This window comes from Procambarus clarkii, chromosome 92, assembly GCF_040958095.1.
Source record: "Procambarus clarkii isolate CNS0578487 chromosome 92, FALCON_Pclarkii_2.0, whole genome shotgun sequence".
NCBI lineage: Eukaryota > Metazoa > Arthropoda > Malacostraca > Decapoda > Cambaridae > Procambarus > Procambarus clarkii.
In genome coordinates this window covers 11,425,214-11,446,354 of record NC_091241.1, presented here as the reverse complement: position 1 = coordinate 11,446,354, position 21,141 = coordinate 11,425,214, and the positions used below count along the sequence as shown (strand labels likewise).

Here is a 21,141-nt window from a genome sequence, read left to right as displayed (position 1 = left end):
TATGCACACAAAGTGGAGGGCGTGCACAATGAAAGACATTCATTTCTGCCACGGCTTCAAATGATGTTATCGACACCATCACAGAATCGCTTAGTATTAATGTCTTGATTAAATGTTACAAACAGAACTGATACGATGCTTAATTTGGGTAATGTGAAAAGACAAATGATATGAGGAAAATTGTGTAATCTAGTAAAAGATGGCTATAGATTTAAAGGAAAAAAATCAAAATATCACTCATACATTCATTTTATCACATTCACAATACAGTACAGTACAGTGTTGCAGATACACAAGTATCACGCACTCCAGTAATCAACCACAGCAGCAACCCACCACTTTGTAGGACCAGATGCACACTGCTCATGAATTATCAAATACATTATATCAATGAATTATCAAATACATGAAATATATTATACAAATAATTTGCTCATTTTTTTTTACAGGCCATTAAAGCCTATCCTTTCCCTGGGCATCTGACAGCCAAGTGAACAGCGCCTCGGATTCGTAGTCCTGAGGTTCTGGGTTCGATCCCCGGTGGAGGCGGAGACAAATGAGCAAAATGTTTCTTTCATCCTGATGTCCCTGTTACCTAGCAGTAAATAGGTACCTGGGAGTTAGACAGCTGCTACGGGCTGCTTCCTGGGGGTGTGTAACAAAAAGGAGGCCTGGTCAAGGACCGGGCCGCGGGGACGCTAAGCCCCGAAATCATCTCAAGATAACCTTCCCTATTACACTCGCACCACACTAACCGTGTCTGTCGACATCATCCTTCTGTCAACTTTCCATCCTCCCCCTACATCAATCCCTCACCAGCTGAACATTCATCCTTTTAACGAGCCCAAACCCTATCGGTATTCTCGGTTCATTCTTGTGATATAGAGTATTGACCTTTTCCCACCACATCTATCCATGGCACTTGCTATTCACATTTATTTAACACAATATTCTCTCTCTCAACTACCATTACTTTTGTCCACATTCATGTTCAGCAGTCTTCTTTTAAACATCTCAAATCAAATTTTCAACAATGGTTGTTTACATAACTCACTCTCATATCAGACTTTAAACTAGGTATACATCCCTGTCTACTTACCCTTATTTCTCACATGACTATCCATCACACAATCTTGGTGAACACCTACATTAATGAGAAAATCCCCTGGAGCTCCTAGGTGACTCAAAACCATGACTAGCATACTGCCAACCACAATCTCTACCACTGTACCACCCTGACCTGTAAAAAGTTATACAACCTGGGATTGTATACAATACAAACCTGAGATTGGGATTGGATTGGATTGCAGCTGGCAGTATGCTGGTCGCGGGTTCGAATCACCTAAGAGCTCCTGTTGATTTTCTCATTGATATATATACTGTATCACAGTGTGATTTCTGTCTGTGTAACCTACATTAATATTCAACCAGTTATTTATTACACCAGCAAACTTTTCACAACATTTAACAGAACTTTTCCAACTCTATACAAGCTTGCCCGCCAAACACACACCGAAACTACGACGTTGGTACAACGTTTGCACAAGTTTTAACACCTAACCAGTTATAACAACCAATATAGCAAGTTGTAACAACGTTCTAATACTGTCATAAACATGTTAAGCCAAGATGTAACAACTTTATTACAAGTTGTAACAAGCGGAAAATAGAGACAGTTTCGGTTTGTGTTTCCAGGGTTGTTTCATTCCTAAGTTCTTCACTATTAATTTTAAACTACACTTTTACCATGGCCTATAAATATCATGTACACCTTACAATTTAGTTTTTCTTTATATAGGAGTAGAAAACTTCTGACTCCTGTTAGCATGCTCAGACCTTTCCCATTCCATTGCTCATGGTAAACTTTACACCATTAGTTTTCCCTGGAACTATGACCTGCCAATCTGTTAACAACTAGGTCCCCAATTATTACTAGATGAACAGGGGTAAACAGATGCTGATTGGTGCCGTGACATATTAGTAACATCGTACTTTTAGCCAACACATGTAGGTCTACATGACTGGGGGAGGCGTGGGTGCCAGGTTCCCATTGGCTTGTTCATAGACCTGACTATTTGGATCTCGTGAAGCTCTGGTGAGGTCCTCAAGGAGCCCTCTCATGGTTCTAAGCACAGAGTTTGTACTAACCAGACGTGACTTTATTTTGTCTATGCTGTATAAGCAACAGTCATTATCATCCAGCCACATACTCCAACATTAAGTTAAACTTACCACAAACTTATTCAGCAAATATTCTGCAAATACCTAGAATCACATTTGAGTATATATATTGATATTAAGCTATCTACATAAGATCTGAGAGGCACCATGACATATTCTTAAGAGTGAAACAGAGTCCAGCGAGTTATTGTCATCCAATGAAGTCATGCTTGAGCTAATGCAATGAGAAGTGTATTAGTAAACATTGTATAGACTGTGGGAGTGCCACCACATTGTGATTAAATTTAGACACTATGTCTGTTGAGAGAAATTGACTTTGTCACTGCCACCTACTGTGTTTTACTGCATTGAACTGCTTTTGTGCATCTGCCACTGACCATATGTGTCACCAACTGCTGCACTTGTTGCTATCTGCCAGCCACCACTGCTTGTCACTAGCCACTAGTTTCCATCCACCACGCTCGCCCAAGAATGCACCAAATGATGATCATCCATCCATACACCTCATGTACTACCATGCTGTCCCAGAGTGTGTCTGCCTACTGCCACATGTGTTCTTTCATAGACACCACGATGCAGTTGTCATTAAGAACAAGCACCACTTCCATGATAAGACTCATACTAGTATACTGGGATTGCCAGGCCAGTGCCATGAGAGGAATGAGCATGTGACTAGCTCCCTAGACCATCATCAAAGCTTTTTGTACAACGAGTTAGGGAATGAGTGTGATGAAGGCTGGTCCACTCTAAGTACAACTTTGTATTGTTGTTAATTAATTCTCTGTGTGATGATCACTGATCAGCCAGTGAGTCCCACCTACTCAACACCTTCAACAGATGGAAGTTGGAGATACGACAGACCAACCCATGAATATGTGATTAATCTGTGTGGTACAAGCTTTACCACCGTGCTGCACCGCTTACAAATATGACACTCCCATGGTGCGCTGAAAATAAATTCTTTGAAAAAAAAAATAAATACATCCTTCCAAATGTGTTAAATAGCTTTCCCTGATCACATACATGTTGAAAATATTGCACAAATGTACTTACTTTGGCCGCAGTGGTGTCTAGAAAATGGCGTGTGATGTCACGGCTCGGTGGTCGCCCGTGCCAGACTTCCCAGAGGCAGCTTATTCTCTCTACTAATTTATATGTCTATCATTTTATTTACCTACCATCTAGTTTTCTTGCTACACTCCGCAATTCCTTGCCAAAATAGTTTACGGTTTTCTGAATATTTTTTTCCCTTTTGTTCAGCATTCACTCTGTTTTTACTAATAAATTAATCTTTTCACATGCTTTTACTTTCAATTGGTAAATAAGACAGAAAACGAGAAACAAATGAGTTTAGAATTAACAAGAGTGAACTTGTAAGTTGACTACCTACCAGAGTACCTATTTACAGCTAGGCGAAGCCGAGGCATTGTGTGATAAGAAACGTGCCCAACCATTTCTGTTCCACCTGTGATTTCCGATTGCAGGTCAACAACAAAGCCAACTATACAACCAAGACCCAGTTCATTTTATCGAGTTACCATTTTGTAAAAAAATGCAGCTGATTTTGCCTAATGAGAAATGTACCAACCAGAGCATCCCACCTAACATATCAAGACCAATGTTCTAAAAACGTCAATATTACAGTGCTTTAATTATTTTTTAATGTCACATTTTTAACATTTGTACGAATCTGTGAAAAAAGTGACGCATTAGGCAAGAGGATGGTTTGATTTACCAACCTTGAAATCCTGGAGATCTTGAGAGAGGTGTTCCAGGCTAAGATTGTGCACCAGTACCATGTAGCCACCGGTGGTGCACATGACTAGTTTACTGCAGTCAGGACTCAGACGCATTCTCATTAGCCCCTGCATCTTGAACAGCTCCGTTGACAGCAACCCTTCCTCCGTGTACCTGGTACCAATCACAAACTTACTATGTACAGTAGTCACAATATTCTACTACTCTAAATTTCCATGTATTTTTCAAAATTAAACAAAAATTATGTTTGAAGTTAATAATAAACTGAGTGGACATTCTTGAAAAGTATTCACTGTATCTGATATGAATGATGCAGTACTATTATTATTATTATTATTATTTAAAATGGGATTCGTTAATTGATCAGATTAAGTTCACCTATCTACAGGTGCTATACAGAGTGTATATAATTAATGCCAGGGGTCCCAATGGGGATCCAACTTTGAGAGGGCACCAAGGAATTTTATACATTAATGGGGATCCAACTTTGAAAGGGCACCAAGGAATTTTATACATTAATGGGGATCCAACTTTGAAAGGGCACCAAGGAATTTTATACATTTTATTAAAAAAAAAAAAAATCAATTACAGTGTAATGATTTGTAATGAACTGTCCGTTGCTGGTGTCCTCAGTGTTAAATAGTAGCTAAGCCATGCCATGGGAAGAAGCACCTGGCCTTTGATATCCACCCTTGCCTACTTGAGACTACCAGCAGAATCTGTCTCCCTCATGCTTACCTATCATTTACTATGCAAGAGCAAGTTCTAGCTCTTTATGTCCTGCCTCCTAGCCGTTTATACCTGACATGTTAATTACCTCTCTAAACATTAATATTTTCGTCATTGCTTTTTAAAGTTGTGGAAGGGTGAGTGCTTAGGGATCAGAGATCAACCCAAAACTGAACAAAAATAACTAGAAAGCTTAAGTATAATAAAACAAGCAACTGTTTAAGAAAATCAGGTACTGTATTTGAAAGATAACAGGGCAAATAATCGTTGCTGTGAAGTAAACGTGCTGATTTTGTTATCATCATCAACATTATGTTATGATCATCAACCATCAACATTAAGCCACCCTCAGCAAATCCTTCCAGTCTACTGGGAGCGACGAAACAAGACAGGGACGGGAAACTACCAAGATCCTCACCACAAAGGGACTTCATCCAATATTCCCCCCCTACCCCCAAGAAAAAAGGAAAGGAGAAAATGGGGCAGCAAACCAGAGGAAATGTGACCAAGTCCATAGGCACAGTAAGTTATAAAAGTTCAACACTGCAACTCCACAGGACCAGTGTGAACGATTGGGAACACCATTTGCAGCCGTAGTAGCATAAAACAGGGTCAAGGAATCTTCATACGAAGACCCATGATAAATTCATAATTGTGCAGAACACTTGTGAATAACACACACACACACACGTAGAACCACTGTCCAGGTGACAGGGGCCTGTCATCGGCTAATGGTGGCTGGGCGCAATACGATCAGTACGTTTACCTTGTAGTAATGATCATTTGCCTTGTTGCCCTTGGGTACCTGATTTTCCTTCAGTTGCTTGTTGTATTTTGGCTGTTTTTTTCTCACTCTCTGGTCTATCTCTGATCCTCAAGATCCTCCTTGCCTCGTAGCAGAATACAGAGGATGGTTTTGGTTCCTCTAGACTAGGGTGGGTCTTAATGCCCTGATGCATTTTCCTAAGGCATGGTTAAACTAGTGCTTAGCCCCAATGAGCTACTGAAAGGGATCCTGTCAGAAATAAAAACTATTCAAACTTCAGATAAATATACAGGCACAGTACTATCTTACTCCATGGAAATTTAAAAGGGAATAGTAAATAAACAAATATAATTTGTAAAGGCTAAATATTTTAGAAAATTCAGACTGAAAAGAAAGGCAATATGTATCTCAAAGAGCAAATTCTATTAGTTGCTAAAGCAAACTGATGAAACACTGGCATAATTGACTGGACTCTCCACTAAGACCCCAAATGATGAACTCCAGAAACACAATCATCATCGAGTCCTTTATGCAACTACTGTACAGCACTTAGCATGTTATTTACCCATTAATATCCCATCCTAAAATTTTCCCGTCGAAGCCCGAGGTGACCAGGATCCCATCAGCTGCAGAGTACTCTATGTTTTTGACCCAATTGCTGTGTCCTTGTAGAAGACGGATCCGCCTCTTGAGATTGCGAACGTCCCACAGCGCTACCGTGTGATCGTCACTACATGATGCAAATACTCGCGAGTCTAAGAACCTGTGTTCAAAATAAATGAGTTATATTATTAATAATCAACAACCTATGACTACAAAATATTTATAATTCTGCATTACAAGTTGATTATAAATCAATAAACAAAAGTACTGTAAAGAATATATGGAAGCTATCAATATATGAAAATTTAAAGAGCATAATAAACCTTCCAAATCTCATTTAACAAAAATTAAAAGTAAAGCAGATTGCCTGATTAGTTTAATGTGCAACAGAAAGATGCAAATGGATAAATCCTTATTTACAAAAACCAAGTACAATGGATAATACAATTTACTTTACAATATTAGCAACAGTATTTAGATTTGAAGGACAACATTTGTCCAGAAATGAAATCATCCTTCAGTGCAGAAAAATATTTCTTATCCTTCATAGAAAACCTTCTCTAGTCTACTGTGAGGAAAGATGATAGTATCACAACCATGAAAATATAAACGCCCTGTTATTTGCTGCCATCTGACAGCAACAGTCCAAAACACACAACAACTCAGCAGCATATAAGCATTTTTTTTTTTTTTTTTGAGTAAAAGACAACATGGGTGTGCAGGCGATGAGTCACAATAACGGGGCTAAAGTATGTTGACCAGACCACACACTAGAAGGTGAAGGGACGACGACGTTTCAGTCCATCCAGGACCATTCTCAACTCGATTGACAATCGACTTGAGAATGGTCCAGGACGGACCATTCACCTTCTAGTGTGTGGTCTGGTCAACAACATGGGTGTGTTATAGAGATTTGTAGTTTGGTAAGAAAGAGTTTGGTAACTCAACTATCTCATAATTCCACTAAATTCAGATGCCAGATAATATTTCAAAATGTTAATGATATTGATTATGGAGGATTCATTGTGCAGTCGGAAACTATGTTCTTTTGATCCAGCAGTGCTTTACTACAATTAAGTCTTGAAGGAGGTCAGATATCCTAATGAAGAGTTGTAGAAATTGCGGAAATCAATGCATTTTCTGACGCAGAAAAACAATGTCTCTGATCCACTACCAATCTAATATAAAAAAATTTACATCTACAAATCTTATATTGACCCTCTACAAAGCCACTTGAAATTGACTTTCAATAAATGTAAGACAAAATGAATATATAAATAACAAAATTAAATTCCATAAGACATCCTTGTATATTTGGTGCATTAGGTACACTGTACCTACCTAAATACAGTAGGTACAGTGTACAGCACAGTAAAACAGCTGGGTTTGTTCTTGAATCACACTCGACTAACCTGCTGTTGAATCCCAAACGGGAATAGAAATGGTTGAACATGTTTTCTATCACTTAATACTTCTTTTCACCTAGCAGTAAATAGGTACCTGGGAGTTATGTCAGTTTGTTGTGGGGTTGCATCCTGATGAGGGTCAGTAATATGGACTTTAGGGGAACCTCAATACAACCCTAACATATATAAATATATTCACAGGCTGCTTGTCTCTGACAAATTTAATTAATTATTATTATTATTTTTATTTCAAGGCTGCAGTGGGTGCCGATTCATTGGTCATCCATCCCTTACAGACCTAGTTGTTACAGGTGCCATACAGCTATACTGTCCTTTCAGATCTGGTTAATACCTGCTTAGTACCTGCTTGATGGGGTTTTGGAAGTAGTTATATTCCCCAAGCCTGGCCCGAGGCCAGGTTTGACTTGTGATAGCTTTGTCCAACAGGCTGTTGCTTGGAGTGGCCCACAGGCCCACATATCCTATCACTGCCTGGTTGGTCTGGCACTTCTTGAAGAAAACAAGCGCCACTAGAGCCACACTTTCAGATCTGGTTGATGCTGGAGGTGCCACGTAGATATATTGGCTTCAATAAATCTCTCATCACAAGTCATACGTCACCTACAAAAAAATGCCATGTATGGTAATTATCCAAGTGTAATTTCAGGATGAGAGCTCTGTTCATGGTGTTCCGTCTTTCCAGCACTCATTGTGATATAATGCTTTGAAAGCTACTGATGGTCTTGGCCTCCACCACCTCACTTAACTTGTTCCAACCTTCACCACTCTGTTTGTGAAAGTGAATTTTCTTATATTCTTTTGGCAGCTTTATTCACTTAGTTTAAATCTTTGACTCCATGTTCTTGAAGTTCCAGCTCTCAGGAATTCTTGACTATCAATTTTATTGATTCCCATTACTATTTTGCACATAGTGATCATATCGCCTCTTTTTTCTTCTATCTTCTAGTTTTGACATTTAATGCCTCTAACTTCTCCTCGTAGCTCGTCTTCAGTTCTGGGAGCCCTTTAGTTGCACGTCTTTGCACCTTTTCCAGTTTGTTTATGTGCTTCATAAGATATGGGCACCATACAATCACTGCATATTCCAGCTTTGGTCTAACAAAAGTCGTGAACAATTTCTTTAGTATTTTGCCATCCAGGCATTTAAAAGCAATTCTGAAGTTAGAAAGTGAAGCATAGGCTCCTCGCACGATGTACTTTATGTGATCCTCAGGTGATAATTCTCTATTTAGTATGCACAGAATTCACAATAGCGTGATGCATCAAATGAACAAATCCACAAGGGCCGTGACGAGGGTTCGAACCTGTCCGAGAGCATCCCAGATGCTGCACTAATCGACTGAGCTACGACATTGTAAAAGAATTGCAACCAGAAGTTCTACTTAACTTACTTGGATCCTGCAGCCTCTCCGAGACACAAACCAGGATTTTACATGTAATGAATTTTATGTGTAATGAAGTAAGGGCGAAGAGGTAGAACAGCCTATTGACAAGAGCTCGAGTGCATGGGGGAATTGTGTAAAATCCTGGTTTGTGTCTCGGAGAGGCTGCAGGATCCAAGTACAGTAAATTCTACTGAACTTCTGGTTGCAATTCTTTTACTATATCACAGCTCAGTCGATTAAGGCAGCGTCTGGGATGCTCTCGGACCTAGGTTAGAATCCACTGTCACGGCCCTTGTGGATTTGTTCATTCTCTGTTTAGAACCACCCCTAGATCTCTTTATTTTTCAGAATTCTTTAAAGATTTCTCACATAAGTTATAGGTTGTGTGGGGGTTTATGTTCTCCTATTCCACATTCCAGAACATGGCATTTATTCACATTAAATTCCATTTGCCAAGCGGTGCTTCATACACTTATTTTGTCCAGGTCTTCTTGAAGGGCATGACAATCATTTAAGTTTCTTATCTTCTCTGTTATTTTAGCATCATCAGCAAACATGTTCATTTAATTCTGTATTCCATCTGGTAGATCGCTAATGTAGACAATGAACATTACCGGTGCAAGAACTGAACCCTGTGGTACTCCACTCGTGACATTTCTCCAGTCCGATACATTGCCTCTGATTACTGCCCTCATTTTTCTGTCAGAAAAATTTTCATCCATGTTAGAAGCCTAAATGTCACCCCTCCATTATGTCTCAGTTTCCAGAACAACCTCTTATGTTGAACTCTGTTGAAAGGCTTTTTTTTTAGGTCCAGATATATGCAATCAACCCAACCATCTCTTTCCTGTAAAATGTCAGTGGCTCGATCATAAAAACTGAGTAAATTCGTTACACAGGATCTTCCAGATCGAAAACTATACTGTCTGTCTTATTATGTTACTCTTCTCCAGATATTCTAACCATTTAGTTTTAATTATTTTTTCCAATATTTTTACTATTACACTTGTTAATAATACAGGTCTATAATTGAGTGGGTCTTCCCTGCTGCCACTTTTGTAGATTGGAATTATGTTAGCCTTTTTCCACACATCTGCTACGACTCCTGTACCCAAGGATGCCTTAAAAATCAGTTGAAGTGGAATGCTGAGCTCAGGTGCACATTCTCTTAGAACCCATGATGAAATTCCATCTGGCCCAACTGCTTTGTTCTTACTTAGCTCCTTGAGCATTTTTTCCACTTCGTCTCTAGACACCTCTATATGCTTTATGTTGTTCTCTGGAATTCTTATTGTGTCTGGTTTTCTGACGATTTCATTTTGTACAAGCACACTTTGGAACTTTTTGTTTGATGTTTCACACATTTCCTTTTCATTTTCCGAGAATCTGTTTCCCATTGTCAACCTTTGAATATTTTCCTTTACATGCAATTTGTTCTTGATGAATTTATAGAATAGGCCTGGTTCTCTTTTACTATTCGCCCACTATGTTAAAAGCACATCCATGCATTATCTTCCTATGTGTAGAAAGATTCAAATGGAAAATCTCCATATCAAATGAACAAAATTTTCATAAGAAAAAAAAGAGAGAGAGGAATATGATTCAAGATAATTTTAAGCTTAGTATAAGATCTGATACCATAGGCTGTACACCACAGGTACCCCTGGATTTCAGCAAGGAAAAATTGTGATAAAATATGTTATACATCACAAAATATTACTTACTTAATACAATTAACACAATTATCATGGGCGTGTGGTATATGATGGATCTGGCGTCTTGACAATGGGTCAAAGACCATGACTGCCCGCTGCTCACAAGCAGCGACCAGGTGGCTCCTGCAACAAAAATGGCAAATAATTAAAAGTAATATCCAAACTAAACTTAAGCTTAAAAATTCGAGCATTAAACTGGGGCTATTTTAATTCTACACTTCACTCGGTGAGATCAGCCATGACACAGGATATGTTAGACCTAGCCAAGTTGGGTTAGCTCTTCACAGATTTTGGATCTTATTACAGATAGTTTTGGAAATTAATCACTGTTTGCACCATGAAATGTTAGTACTTTATTTCTACCTCCTTGTAACATATTTTGCGTGTCGATCTATACAGCATCTCAAACTTAGCACCGTCACTCTCCAGCAGGGCGGGAAATGCTTGGATAGTTTAGAGGTGGAGACTTGTTTGGGCACCTTCAACAGTGTAGCACCTTGTTCCATCGTAAGATTTGAGCACTTCGGAATTACTCCAGCTCCAGTACCCTGCCACTGCCCATCCCTCTGAGTCCCTGAGAAGGAAGCCTGAGGTCATGGCCTCCTCATTGGCCATGGAGACCTGCAATGGGGTAGTTATGGTCACTGACAAACAGGCCAGTCTACTCAACAATCATCCTTTAGATGCTCAGGAAAACCTTTCAACTGACAGCAATGTCAAACATTTCATATTGGCTGTGTATGAGTTTCCTTTCAAAAAAGAATTGAGTAGGAGACGGCCATCACTAATATCAGATCTACTTCTGGGCTAAGTGTTTTTGTGAATCCCAAAAACTGTCAAGACTCATTCCATTCCTCAGAGTTGGAGTAGTAGTTGTGGACTTGTTGCAAACTGAACAGCCAGGGGTCTGGCATGACTGCTTCTAAAGGATGTTGATCCAGGCTTATAATATGCTGGTGCAGTATGGCAAAATCTACCTATGATTTTACCTTTGGCAATACATGCTCATGATCTTCGCATAGCGGAGGCAACAAGCAAATCTCCTGGTTTTTCTTTCACTGATTAAGTTTAAAAGATGGTGTACTTGAAATATGACAGACCCCATCCCTGCTCGGGTATCTTTTTGCCACACCAATTACCTGTAGTGGTATTATGGCGTAGTTGTCAGTGTCCAGACAGACATCAGTAACAAGACCATAGATCTGAATATAAATCTAAAGTGCTTGCACTAGTTCAGAAATATTATAACATTTGGGTTTCCATAAATATATAATGGTTCTCATGATGCTCATATGAAAACAATTTTATCATCAAATTTAAAAGGTTATATTTAAATAATGTTACAGTATCTCTTTTTGTTTCCAGATAGCTGTACAATTTTTAAATAGTAGGATGACATGGATAAACATCTCAATAGTTGTATTCTAGGCAAAAAAAAAAAAGTAACTGAAATCCAGACAACGAATCGAATGTTGCCAATGTCCAGATAATAAAACTAAATATAGTTGAAAATGCCACCACCACACACAAAACACACCATGTTACCCTGCATATTTATATCAGACCTTGATGGTCAGTGGTTCACAATGTATTAGCCACTTTGCTACTGATTCCAGTAATACCAGATAAGTGTATCCCAGGAAAGGAGCCACTAAACCTCAAGAAACCTGGTGTCAGTGTTTGGACCCCTTAAGATGCTGTAGAAATATTGACTAACTATAGTACAACACAGGTTATAATATATGCCATAATATACTGTACATGGTTATACTATACTTGCAAAACTTACCTATAAATGGGTGAATGTTTAGCCGTCTGGATACCAACACCAGGATTTCCAGGCATTTGGCCTACACCATAATATTAAACACTGCCATTTATTTCCTAATATCTCTATGGATATTGCATGTATTGCATCCATTCTGATGTCAATATATGGAACATCTCATCTGGTTGATACCTGGTTGATGGGGTTCTGGGAGTTCTTCTACTCCCCAAGCCCGGCCCGAGGCCAGGCTTGACTTGCTGAGAGTTTGGTCCACCAGGCTGTTGCCTGGAGCGGCCCACAGGCCCACATACCCACCACAGCCCGGTTGGTCCGGCACTCCTTGGAGGAATAAATCTAGTTTCCTCTTGAAGATGTCCACGGTTGTTCCGACAATATTTCATATGCTTGCTGGGAGGACGTTGAACAACCGCGGACCTCTGATGTTTATACAATGTTCTCTGATTGTGCCTATGGCACCTCTGCTCTTCACTGGTTCTATTCTGCATTTTCTTCCATATCGTTCACTCCAGTACGTTGCTATTTTACTGTGTAGATTTGGTACTTGGCCCTCCAGTATCTTCCAGATGTATATTATTTGATATCTCTCTCGTCTTCTTTCTAGTGAGTACATTTGGAGGACTTTGAGACGATCCCAATAATTTAGGTGCTTTATTGCATCTATACGTGCCGTATATGTTCTCTGTATTCCCTCTATTTCAGTAATCTCTCCTGCTCTGAAGGGGGAAGTGAGTACTGAGCACTACTCAAGACGGGACAACACAAGTGACTTGAAGAGTACAACCATTGTGATGGGATCCCTGGATTTGAAAGTTCTCGTAATCCATCCTATCATTTTTCTGGCTGTCGCAATATTTGCTTGGTTATGCTCCTTAAACGTTAGGTCGTCAGACATTATTATTCCCAAATCCTTTACATGCTGTTTTCCTACTATGGGTACATTTGATTGTGTTTTGTACTCTGTATTATGTTTAAGGTCCTCATTTTTACCGTACACGAGTACCTGGAATTTATCACTGTTAAACATCATGTTATTTTCTGATGCCCAGTCAAAAACTTTATTAATATCAGCTTGAAGTTTTTCAATGTCTTCAGCCGAGATAATTTTCATACTGATTTTTGTGTCATCTGCAAAGGATGATACGAAGCTGTGACTTGTATTTTTGTCTATATCTGATATGAGAATAAGGAAAAGCAGCGGTGCAAGGACTGTACCCTGAGGTACAGAGCTTTTAACTGCACTTGGACTAGATTTTATATGGTTGACCGTTACTCGCCTGAGTCCTGTTTGACAGAAAACTGAGTATCCAGCGTCCTACTTTACCGGTTATTCCCATTGACTTCATTTTGTGTGCTATCACGCCATGGTCACATTTATCGAAAGCCTTTGCGAAGTCCGTGTATATCACATCAGCATTCTGTTTCTCTTCTAATGCCTCAGTGACTTTGTCGTAGTGCTCAAGTAGCTGTGAAAGGCACGATCTTCCCGCTCGAAATCCATGTTGGCCTGGGTTGTGAAGGTCATTGGTCTCCATGAAATTGGTCTAATTTATATCATGGATTTTTTCAATAAACTCTCAGGTTTTTTCAAGCATACAGTAAACATCAATATTTAATGTGAATGGACAATGCGTATCCGCGAGATGACAACAATCTGGAAGGAAACGCACTGCCACACTTGATGGGAGCACTAATCATGCGACTCCTCAACCAGGACCACCGAAACACCAGCACTAGAACAACACCACGTGCACCACCAGAAATGTGAAGACACCTCCACCAAGCCAGACACAAGACCTCCCTTACACCAGCACGACAGTCAACCACCTCTCCACAAGCTCCTGCCACAGAACGAGAACACAACATCAACAACAAGCTCCAAGCCAAGACCAAAACATCATGCCAACCCTCGGTGGACAGGCCACCCAACTTTCAACCCTGGTTGATACCTGGCTGATGGGGTTCTGGGAGTAGTTCTACTCCCCCCAAGCCCAGCCTGAGGCCAGACTTGACTTGTGAGAGTTTGGTCCACCAGGCTGTTGCTTGGAGCGGCCCGCAGGCCCACATACCCACCACAGCCCAGTTGGTCCGGCACTCCTTGAAGGAAACAATCTAGTTTCCTCTTGAAGATGTCCACTGTTGTTCCCTCCTCATTCTGTAACACCCATGAGTTCACACCCAGGGAAGCCTTCTCCAAGAGGTCAGCCCAGATGACCTCCGGATTATCTTGTATGTTGATTAAAAAATTCCTGGGTTAGTCTTAGTCAGCTAGTTTCAAGTATGTAATATTTCATGATACTTTGTCAAACATTGTAATGGAATTAGACCCCAGATTCTTATGTGCAAACATCCATGGATCTCCCCCTTTTAGCCAGGTCAGAAGTCAGTCACACACGTAATTAATAACGCCTCTCTTGAAGAGTGTATGGTGAATGTCAAACGAAGTTTAATGAAAATTCATGAGTGTTTGTACACATGTGGCCGATCTCTTACAGTCTTACCTTGAGGTTACCTTGAGGTGCTTCCGGGGCTTAGTGTCCCCGCGGCCTGGTCATCGACCAGGCCTCCTGGTTGCTGGACTGATCAACCAGGCTGTTAGACGCGGCTGCTCGCAGCCTGACGTATGAGTCACAGCCTGGTTGATCAGGTATCCTTTGGAGGTGCTTATACATATCATTAATAATTATCAGTAATTAAATAAGTACAGTATTCGGGAGTTAGTCAACTGTTGTGGATTTGCATTTTGGGGAGAGTTAGTACAGTAAATTGACCAGACCACACACTAGAAGGTGAAGGGACGACAACGTTTTGGTTCGTCCCTTCACCTTCTAGTGTGTGGTCTGGTCAATTTACTTTAGCCATGTTACTGTGACTCATCGCATTAGTACAGAAGATGAGATGAGTCACAGTAACATGGCTAAAGTAAATTGACCAGACCAAACACTAGAAAGTGAAGGGACGAACCGAAACGTCGTCGTCCCTTCACCTTCTAGTGTGGGGTCTGGTCAATTTACTGTACTAACTCTCCCCAAAATGCAAATCCACAACAGTTGACTAACTCCCGAATACTGTACTTATTTAATTACTAATAATTATTAATGATATGTAAACACTGGCATTAGGTGATAGGAAATGTGCATAACTATTTCTGTCCCGCCCGAAATTTGAATCTGGGATTTCCAATTGAGTCGACAAATGAACCCAACCCCACCAAGATCCAATCCCACTTGTTTTACCCATTCATCAATGTACTACCAAGATCCAATCCCACTTGTTTTACCCATTCATCAATGTGTATACTGTACAGTACTTCAATTATGTCATCCCTTACTTTTTGCATTTCTACAATATGTAAATTAGGCTCTCTCAATTTCTCTTCACAAGAGTTTATAATTTAAGGGATTAAGTTTGTTATTCTTCTCAACAGTCACAAGTATTACACATGGTACAGGTCACATCATTAACAAGATGATTTGCCAACAAATTTTAAAACCATATTTAACCTTACCTAACCCAAACCAACCTAACCTAACCAAGCCTAACATAGCTTAACCAAAGCTAATACATCATAACCTAACTACAGTATATATGTACTGCATACAGTTTTCACAGAAAATGAGCTTTGATGAAACGTGTAGAATTTGACCATAACCTTTCAGATACAGAGAACATAACCACAGATTACCTAACAATTTATGATACATATAATAGAGTGGAAACAGCAAAGAATATTTTCCTTGCAAGAAATGTAAACAAACCATTGTAAAGTTATATACCAGTCATTTTATTCATAAAACAAATACACAAGAATTGTAGAACCTACCAAACTTGACCCAAAACCAACCAAAACATAACCCAGACTAACTTAGTGGTATGCAGTACACGATTTCATCAATTAGAAAATGAAGCTTTGTCGAAATGCCTGTGTACAATTTGCTATGTATTGTGCTATGCAATAATCGTGCTATGCAGAGTTTTAGTCTGTAATAGCAGAGTGAATTGTTCCTTACACTAGTATTTTTAGCACCAATAATTCACATGTAGTCTTGTAAAATGCAATGGTAGTTACCTCTCCCTAGTCTGGATAGCTGAACATCTGCTGCCTGCATCATCTACTGAAGGAAAATAGCTACAGCTACATCAGCTACTGGTCATCTTATACACCAAAGTTTTTACAAAATTATATAATATAATCTAACCTACAATATATGGAGAGAATGTGAGCCAAATGTAACCTAACCCATGATTTACAGTACTGTATGTAATGAATACATAAACCTCACCCAACCAACGATACAAGTGATGAATACAAAGCAAATCTCACCGAACCAACGATACACGTGATGAATACATAAAGCAAACCTCACCCAACCGACGATACACGTGATGAATACATAAAGTAAACCTCACCCAACCGACGATACACGTGATGAATACATAAAGCAAACCTAGCCCAGTCCATGATACAGTTGGCAATATGTGAAGCGAACTTAGCCTAAACATTATGCATTACGAATGTGTAAAGAAAACACGATACTCAATAAGAACATGTGAAGCAAACTGTGTGTAAAGTATAGGTAAGTTATAAAATTATGACACATAAGGATTCTAAAACAATAATATATAGACTAAGCAGCCAGTATGCGAACCCTTGCATATAATACGTCCACACCCCACAACTGTCAATCCCTCCCCCACAACAGCCCACACCTGCTCCACAACAGCCTACACCTGCCTCACAGCAGCCCACACCTGCCCCACAACAGGCCACACCTGCCCCACAACAGGCCACACCTGCCCCACAAAAGCCCACACGTCCCCCTACAACACCCCACACCTGCCCCCACAAGAGCCCACACCTGCCCCACAACACCCCCACACCTGCCCCACAACACCCCACACCTGCCCCCACAACTCACCCATCGGGGGAGAACTCAAGGTTGAAGACGCCACCATGGCCGATGAACCCAGTCTTGGGATCGTTCTCCCTGGGGTCCCAGGAGGTGCAGGGGATCATGGAGGAGTAGAGGGAGCGCCTGATGCCAGACTCCCAGCCTAGGGTGGCCCTCAGACCCGCCTCCCTCCGCCTCAACTCATAGTCCGGAAAGCAGCTTCCGTACATCCTCCCGGACTTCACTTTGGGCATTATGAGGGGGTTAAATGAGGCCGCCGGGGCCTTCACGGGTGCATTTTCTGGCCTGGAGGGTGGCGCGGGAACGCGAGTGGAGAGGCGAGCACAACTGGGATTTGAAACAGCTGAGTTCAGCCACTGCCTTCAACTTTTCTCACCCAACAAAAACTTTCGAGGGATCAAACCAAACAAACATGTCCCACACCACCTCTGTTCTGGCAGGCTCCTCTACACTCCTCCACTGCTCTCCTACTGCACAATCGAGCTCTAAAAATTATTATATTGGCGTTTATGTACTAAAATCCTGGTATATAGAGGCCCCCGGGAATAAAATAGCATACTCTTTCTGGGCTTGTTGGTCAACAGCGCGAAATTCAAAAATCAGACCAGCAACATACTGATTAATTACAATGTATATTTGGAGAGGAATTGACAGGTTATTCTTGAAATTCGAGTTTGTACGCCTTCTATTTGATTTTATTATTTAGCCTCTCTTCCTAACACGCTTGATTAATGTACTTTGGATGATTAGGCAATGTGGACATAAGAATCAAGTGAACTGCAGAACGTCTATTGGCTCACACTATAGCCAGAACCCACACAAATTCATTCATATTTATGTCTAACCTAAGCTTGAAACAATCAAGGTATTCAATGTCTATTATTTTACCAGTAATTTGTTCCACAAATCAACAACCCTGTTTCCAAACCAGTATTTACCCAGGTCTTTCCTATATCTAAACTTGTCCCATTTATATACACAGTTTTGTGTTGATATATTTAATACCATTGTAGCGAGTAAACCTATACTCGCTCCATTATCTCATCATCTTAATGGCATAACTAATTACACAAGCTATAATCCTATCCCTATTTACAGGTAACGGTTGTTCCACCCTCCTATCCTTACTTGTGAGGTGTAGTAACCGTATATTAGCCAGCGATCTGAGAACAGCAAACCAGTACAACCTCCAGTCAAGAATGTAGCACTCTGTGTAGGCAGTTTTAATCGCCCCAAGACGCTACAGCTTCGACACAGAACAGGCAGCAGACTAGGACCTCATCCAGCTACAACGCTTTCCCACATAGAGCTCCGCGACTCCGGCCACACTCAGCTCTCTACTCTGCTCCAAGCTTCGTCTCAACGTCTACGACACTGCTGTATCCAGGACTACTAAATAAATATGAAACTCACTAAACACTGTGTATCTAATCAACCCAACAACGTAACATAAACATACGTTACACCATATTCATTATCCCTTGTTTTGTCCATCCATCCTCGATCGTGTCTCTTCTAACTCTTCGCTTTTCTAATGTAAATTAATGCCCTTTTCAATTTATCTTCATATGGAATATTTCTAATTTGCGGGACCAACTTTGTCATCCTTCTGTGAACGCGTTCTGGTGTATTTATGTCCATTCTATAGTATGGCGACCAAAACTGAACTGCATAATCTATAAATGGAGCCTAACAAGAACAAGATGTAGCTGCAGAATTATACTTGGTGTTTTATTAGTAATTGGTGTTAAATATGGGTTATTTATTTCTAGGTAACTCTCCTAGAAATAAATCCTAGTCACTCCTTACTCGTCGTGTTTCTATAGAATGTAATTTTAAATTTATTAACTTCTCATCATAAGAATTATGCGTGAATAATATGGGTTTTACTGTGGATACCCACCATGGTAGCAATATTAAAATAAAATAAAATAAAATGTTTATTTAGGTAAGGTACATACATACAATAAATTTTTACAAAGATTGGTTGACTTATAGGTAGAGCTAGTACATACAATGCCTAAAGCCACTATTACGCAAAGCGTTTCGGGCATGATAAACTTAAATGACAAGCTTAATACTAATTGAGCATAATGAGTAGAATGAAAACAAGAAATGAAAACATAGCTGAAAAAGCAGCACAAATACAATTATGTCGACAAACAGCGCTCTTTAAAAAAAACAGACATTGGTTGACAATAGAAGGGTAAGGTAGGTTACAGGGAATTTATTAGGTATAGCTTCGTTTTTATCTTAAACTGGTTGAGAGAGGTACAGTCTTTAACATGGTTGGGAAGGTCATTCCACATTCTGGGCCCCTTGATTTGTAGAGCATTTTTAGTTTGATTAAGTCGTACTCTAGGAATATCAAAACTGTATTTATTTCTGGTGTAGTGCTCATGGGTTCTGTTACAACCTTCTATGAAGCTTTTGAGATCAGGATTGGCATTATAGTTTAGCGTTTTATATATGTATAATACACATGAGAGAATGTGCAGTGACTTAATGTCTAACATATTCAGAGATTTGAGTAGAGGTATTGGCGTGGTGGTGGAGCTGGCGTGGTTTGCTAGAGCTCAGGGGCTCTGTTGGTGGGTTCCTTGAGGCGCCTGGGAGGGCTCCGTGTGCTCAGGCTGAATTAAAAAAAAAATCAAAATTCAAAAGTTTGAATGGTCAACTGAATTAATTGAATGGTCTGTGTTAGTGGTCTTGCGGGCATTGATGAGTCGGCACACTCGTTACTTCTTGATGTACTTGCGCTGGACGGCAGAGCAACGGTCTCTACGAATATGACTCATGTCTCATTGAATATGACCGCATATTCAGTATTTACTATCGTCTAGTTTGAGCTTCTATCCCTCTAACTATTTTCCTAGCATCAGGGCTTAGCTGAAAGAGGAGTTCTCCAAAACTCATTTTTGTTATTTCAAGGTGAAGAAAAAAAGTGAATTACTATAGAATGTATTACACTTATTTATACAAATTGCACAACGTTTCGAACCTCCATGGTTCATTCTCAAGTGAAATGAAATTGATGATGATTGATTGATGAAGATTAAACCACCCAAAAGGTGGCACGGGCATGAATAGCCCGTAAGTGGTGGCCCTTTTGAGCTTTACCAGTATCAATAGATGATACTGGAGATCTGTGGACGTGCGACTGCACCCTGCGTGACGAGAGATGTCTCCCGAGGAAATGAAATTGTTGTTGTTGTTGTTAAAGATTTAGCTACTCAGGACGAAGTGTCCATGTAGCACGGGCTATGGTGAGCCCGTAAAAAAATTAAATTAAATTAAAAATAAAAAAAATGAAATTACAGGACTCGTTGATTTATACCCGTATGGGGTCAGGTGATAAAGGTAAAACGAAGGGGGATACATAGGGGATAAATGGGGGACGAAGCACATAAGAATAAAGGTAACTGCAGAAGGCCCATTGGCCCATACGAGGCAACTCCTATTATACAAATATTAATCAGGTGTAATTGGCTTGTTATGTTGAACAGTGTCTTCTGTGTTGGCATCGTTAGATTCTGGTCTTGTACTTACTAGTTTCATGCCTTAACATCTTAATATTAGGATAATCACGACATATCTGCATTAAAATCAGTGTGCAATTCCGGTTTTGGCCTCCACCGCCTTCTAACTTGTTCCCTTGTAACTCACTTGTATGCTGTGCTTCCTATTTTAACCTGCTATGTTAAATGGGATTCTTGTATTGTGATTTGTGTATTTGTACTCACTGAATTTGTGCGCCCTTTGAGGGACTTGAAGAAGAAGGGGGGGGGGGGTAGAAATAGCCTAAGTACTTTATTCCTTTTAGATGTATTTTTTTATTAGTCTCAATAAACATACTTGAACGTGAAGTGGACTTTAAT

General features: G+C 40.0%; 1 protein-coding gene across 1 annotated transcript in view; it reads right to left on the bottom strand.

Moving 5' to 3' along the window:
• Window positions 1-17,731, bottom strand: part of LOC123775048 (DDB1- and CUL4-associated factor 10 homolog) — a 30,414-nt gene extending 12,683 nt beyond the window's left edge. Inside the window, exons 1-4 of the mRNA XM_045769831.2 lie at window positions 17,270-17,731; window positions 10,574-10,687; window positions 6,000-6,197; window positions 3,921-4,092 (exon numbers count right to left, since the gene is read on the bottom strand). Of these exons, the coding sequence (XP_045625787.1) occupies window positions 3,921-4,092; window positions 6,000-6,197; window positions 10,574-10,687; window positions 17,270-17,496 (711 nt within the window). The 5' untranslated portion in view covers window positions 17,497-17,731. The remainder of the gene's footprint in view (window positions 1-3,920; window positions 4,093-5,999; window positions 6,198-10,573; window positions 10,688-17,269) is intronic.
• Between the last annotated feature and the right edge of the window lie 3,410 nt (window positions 17,732-21,141).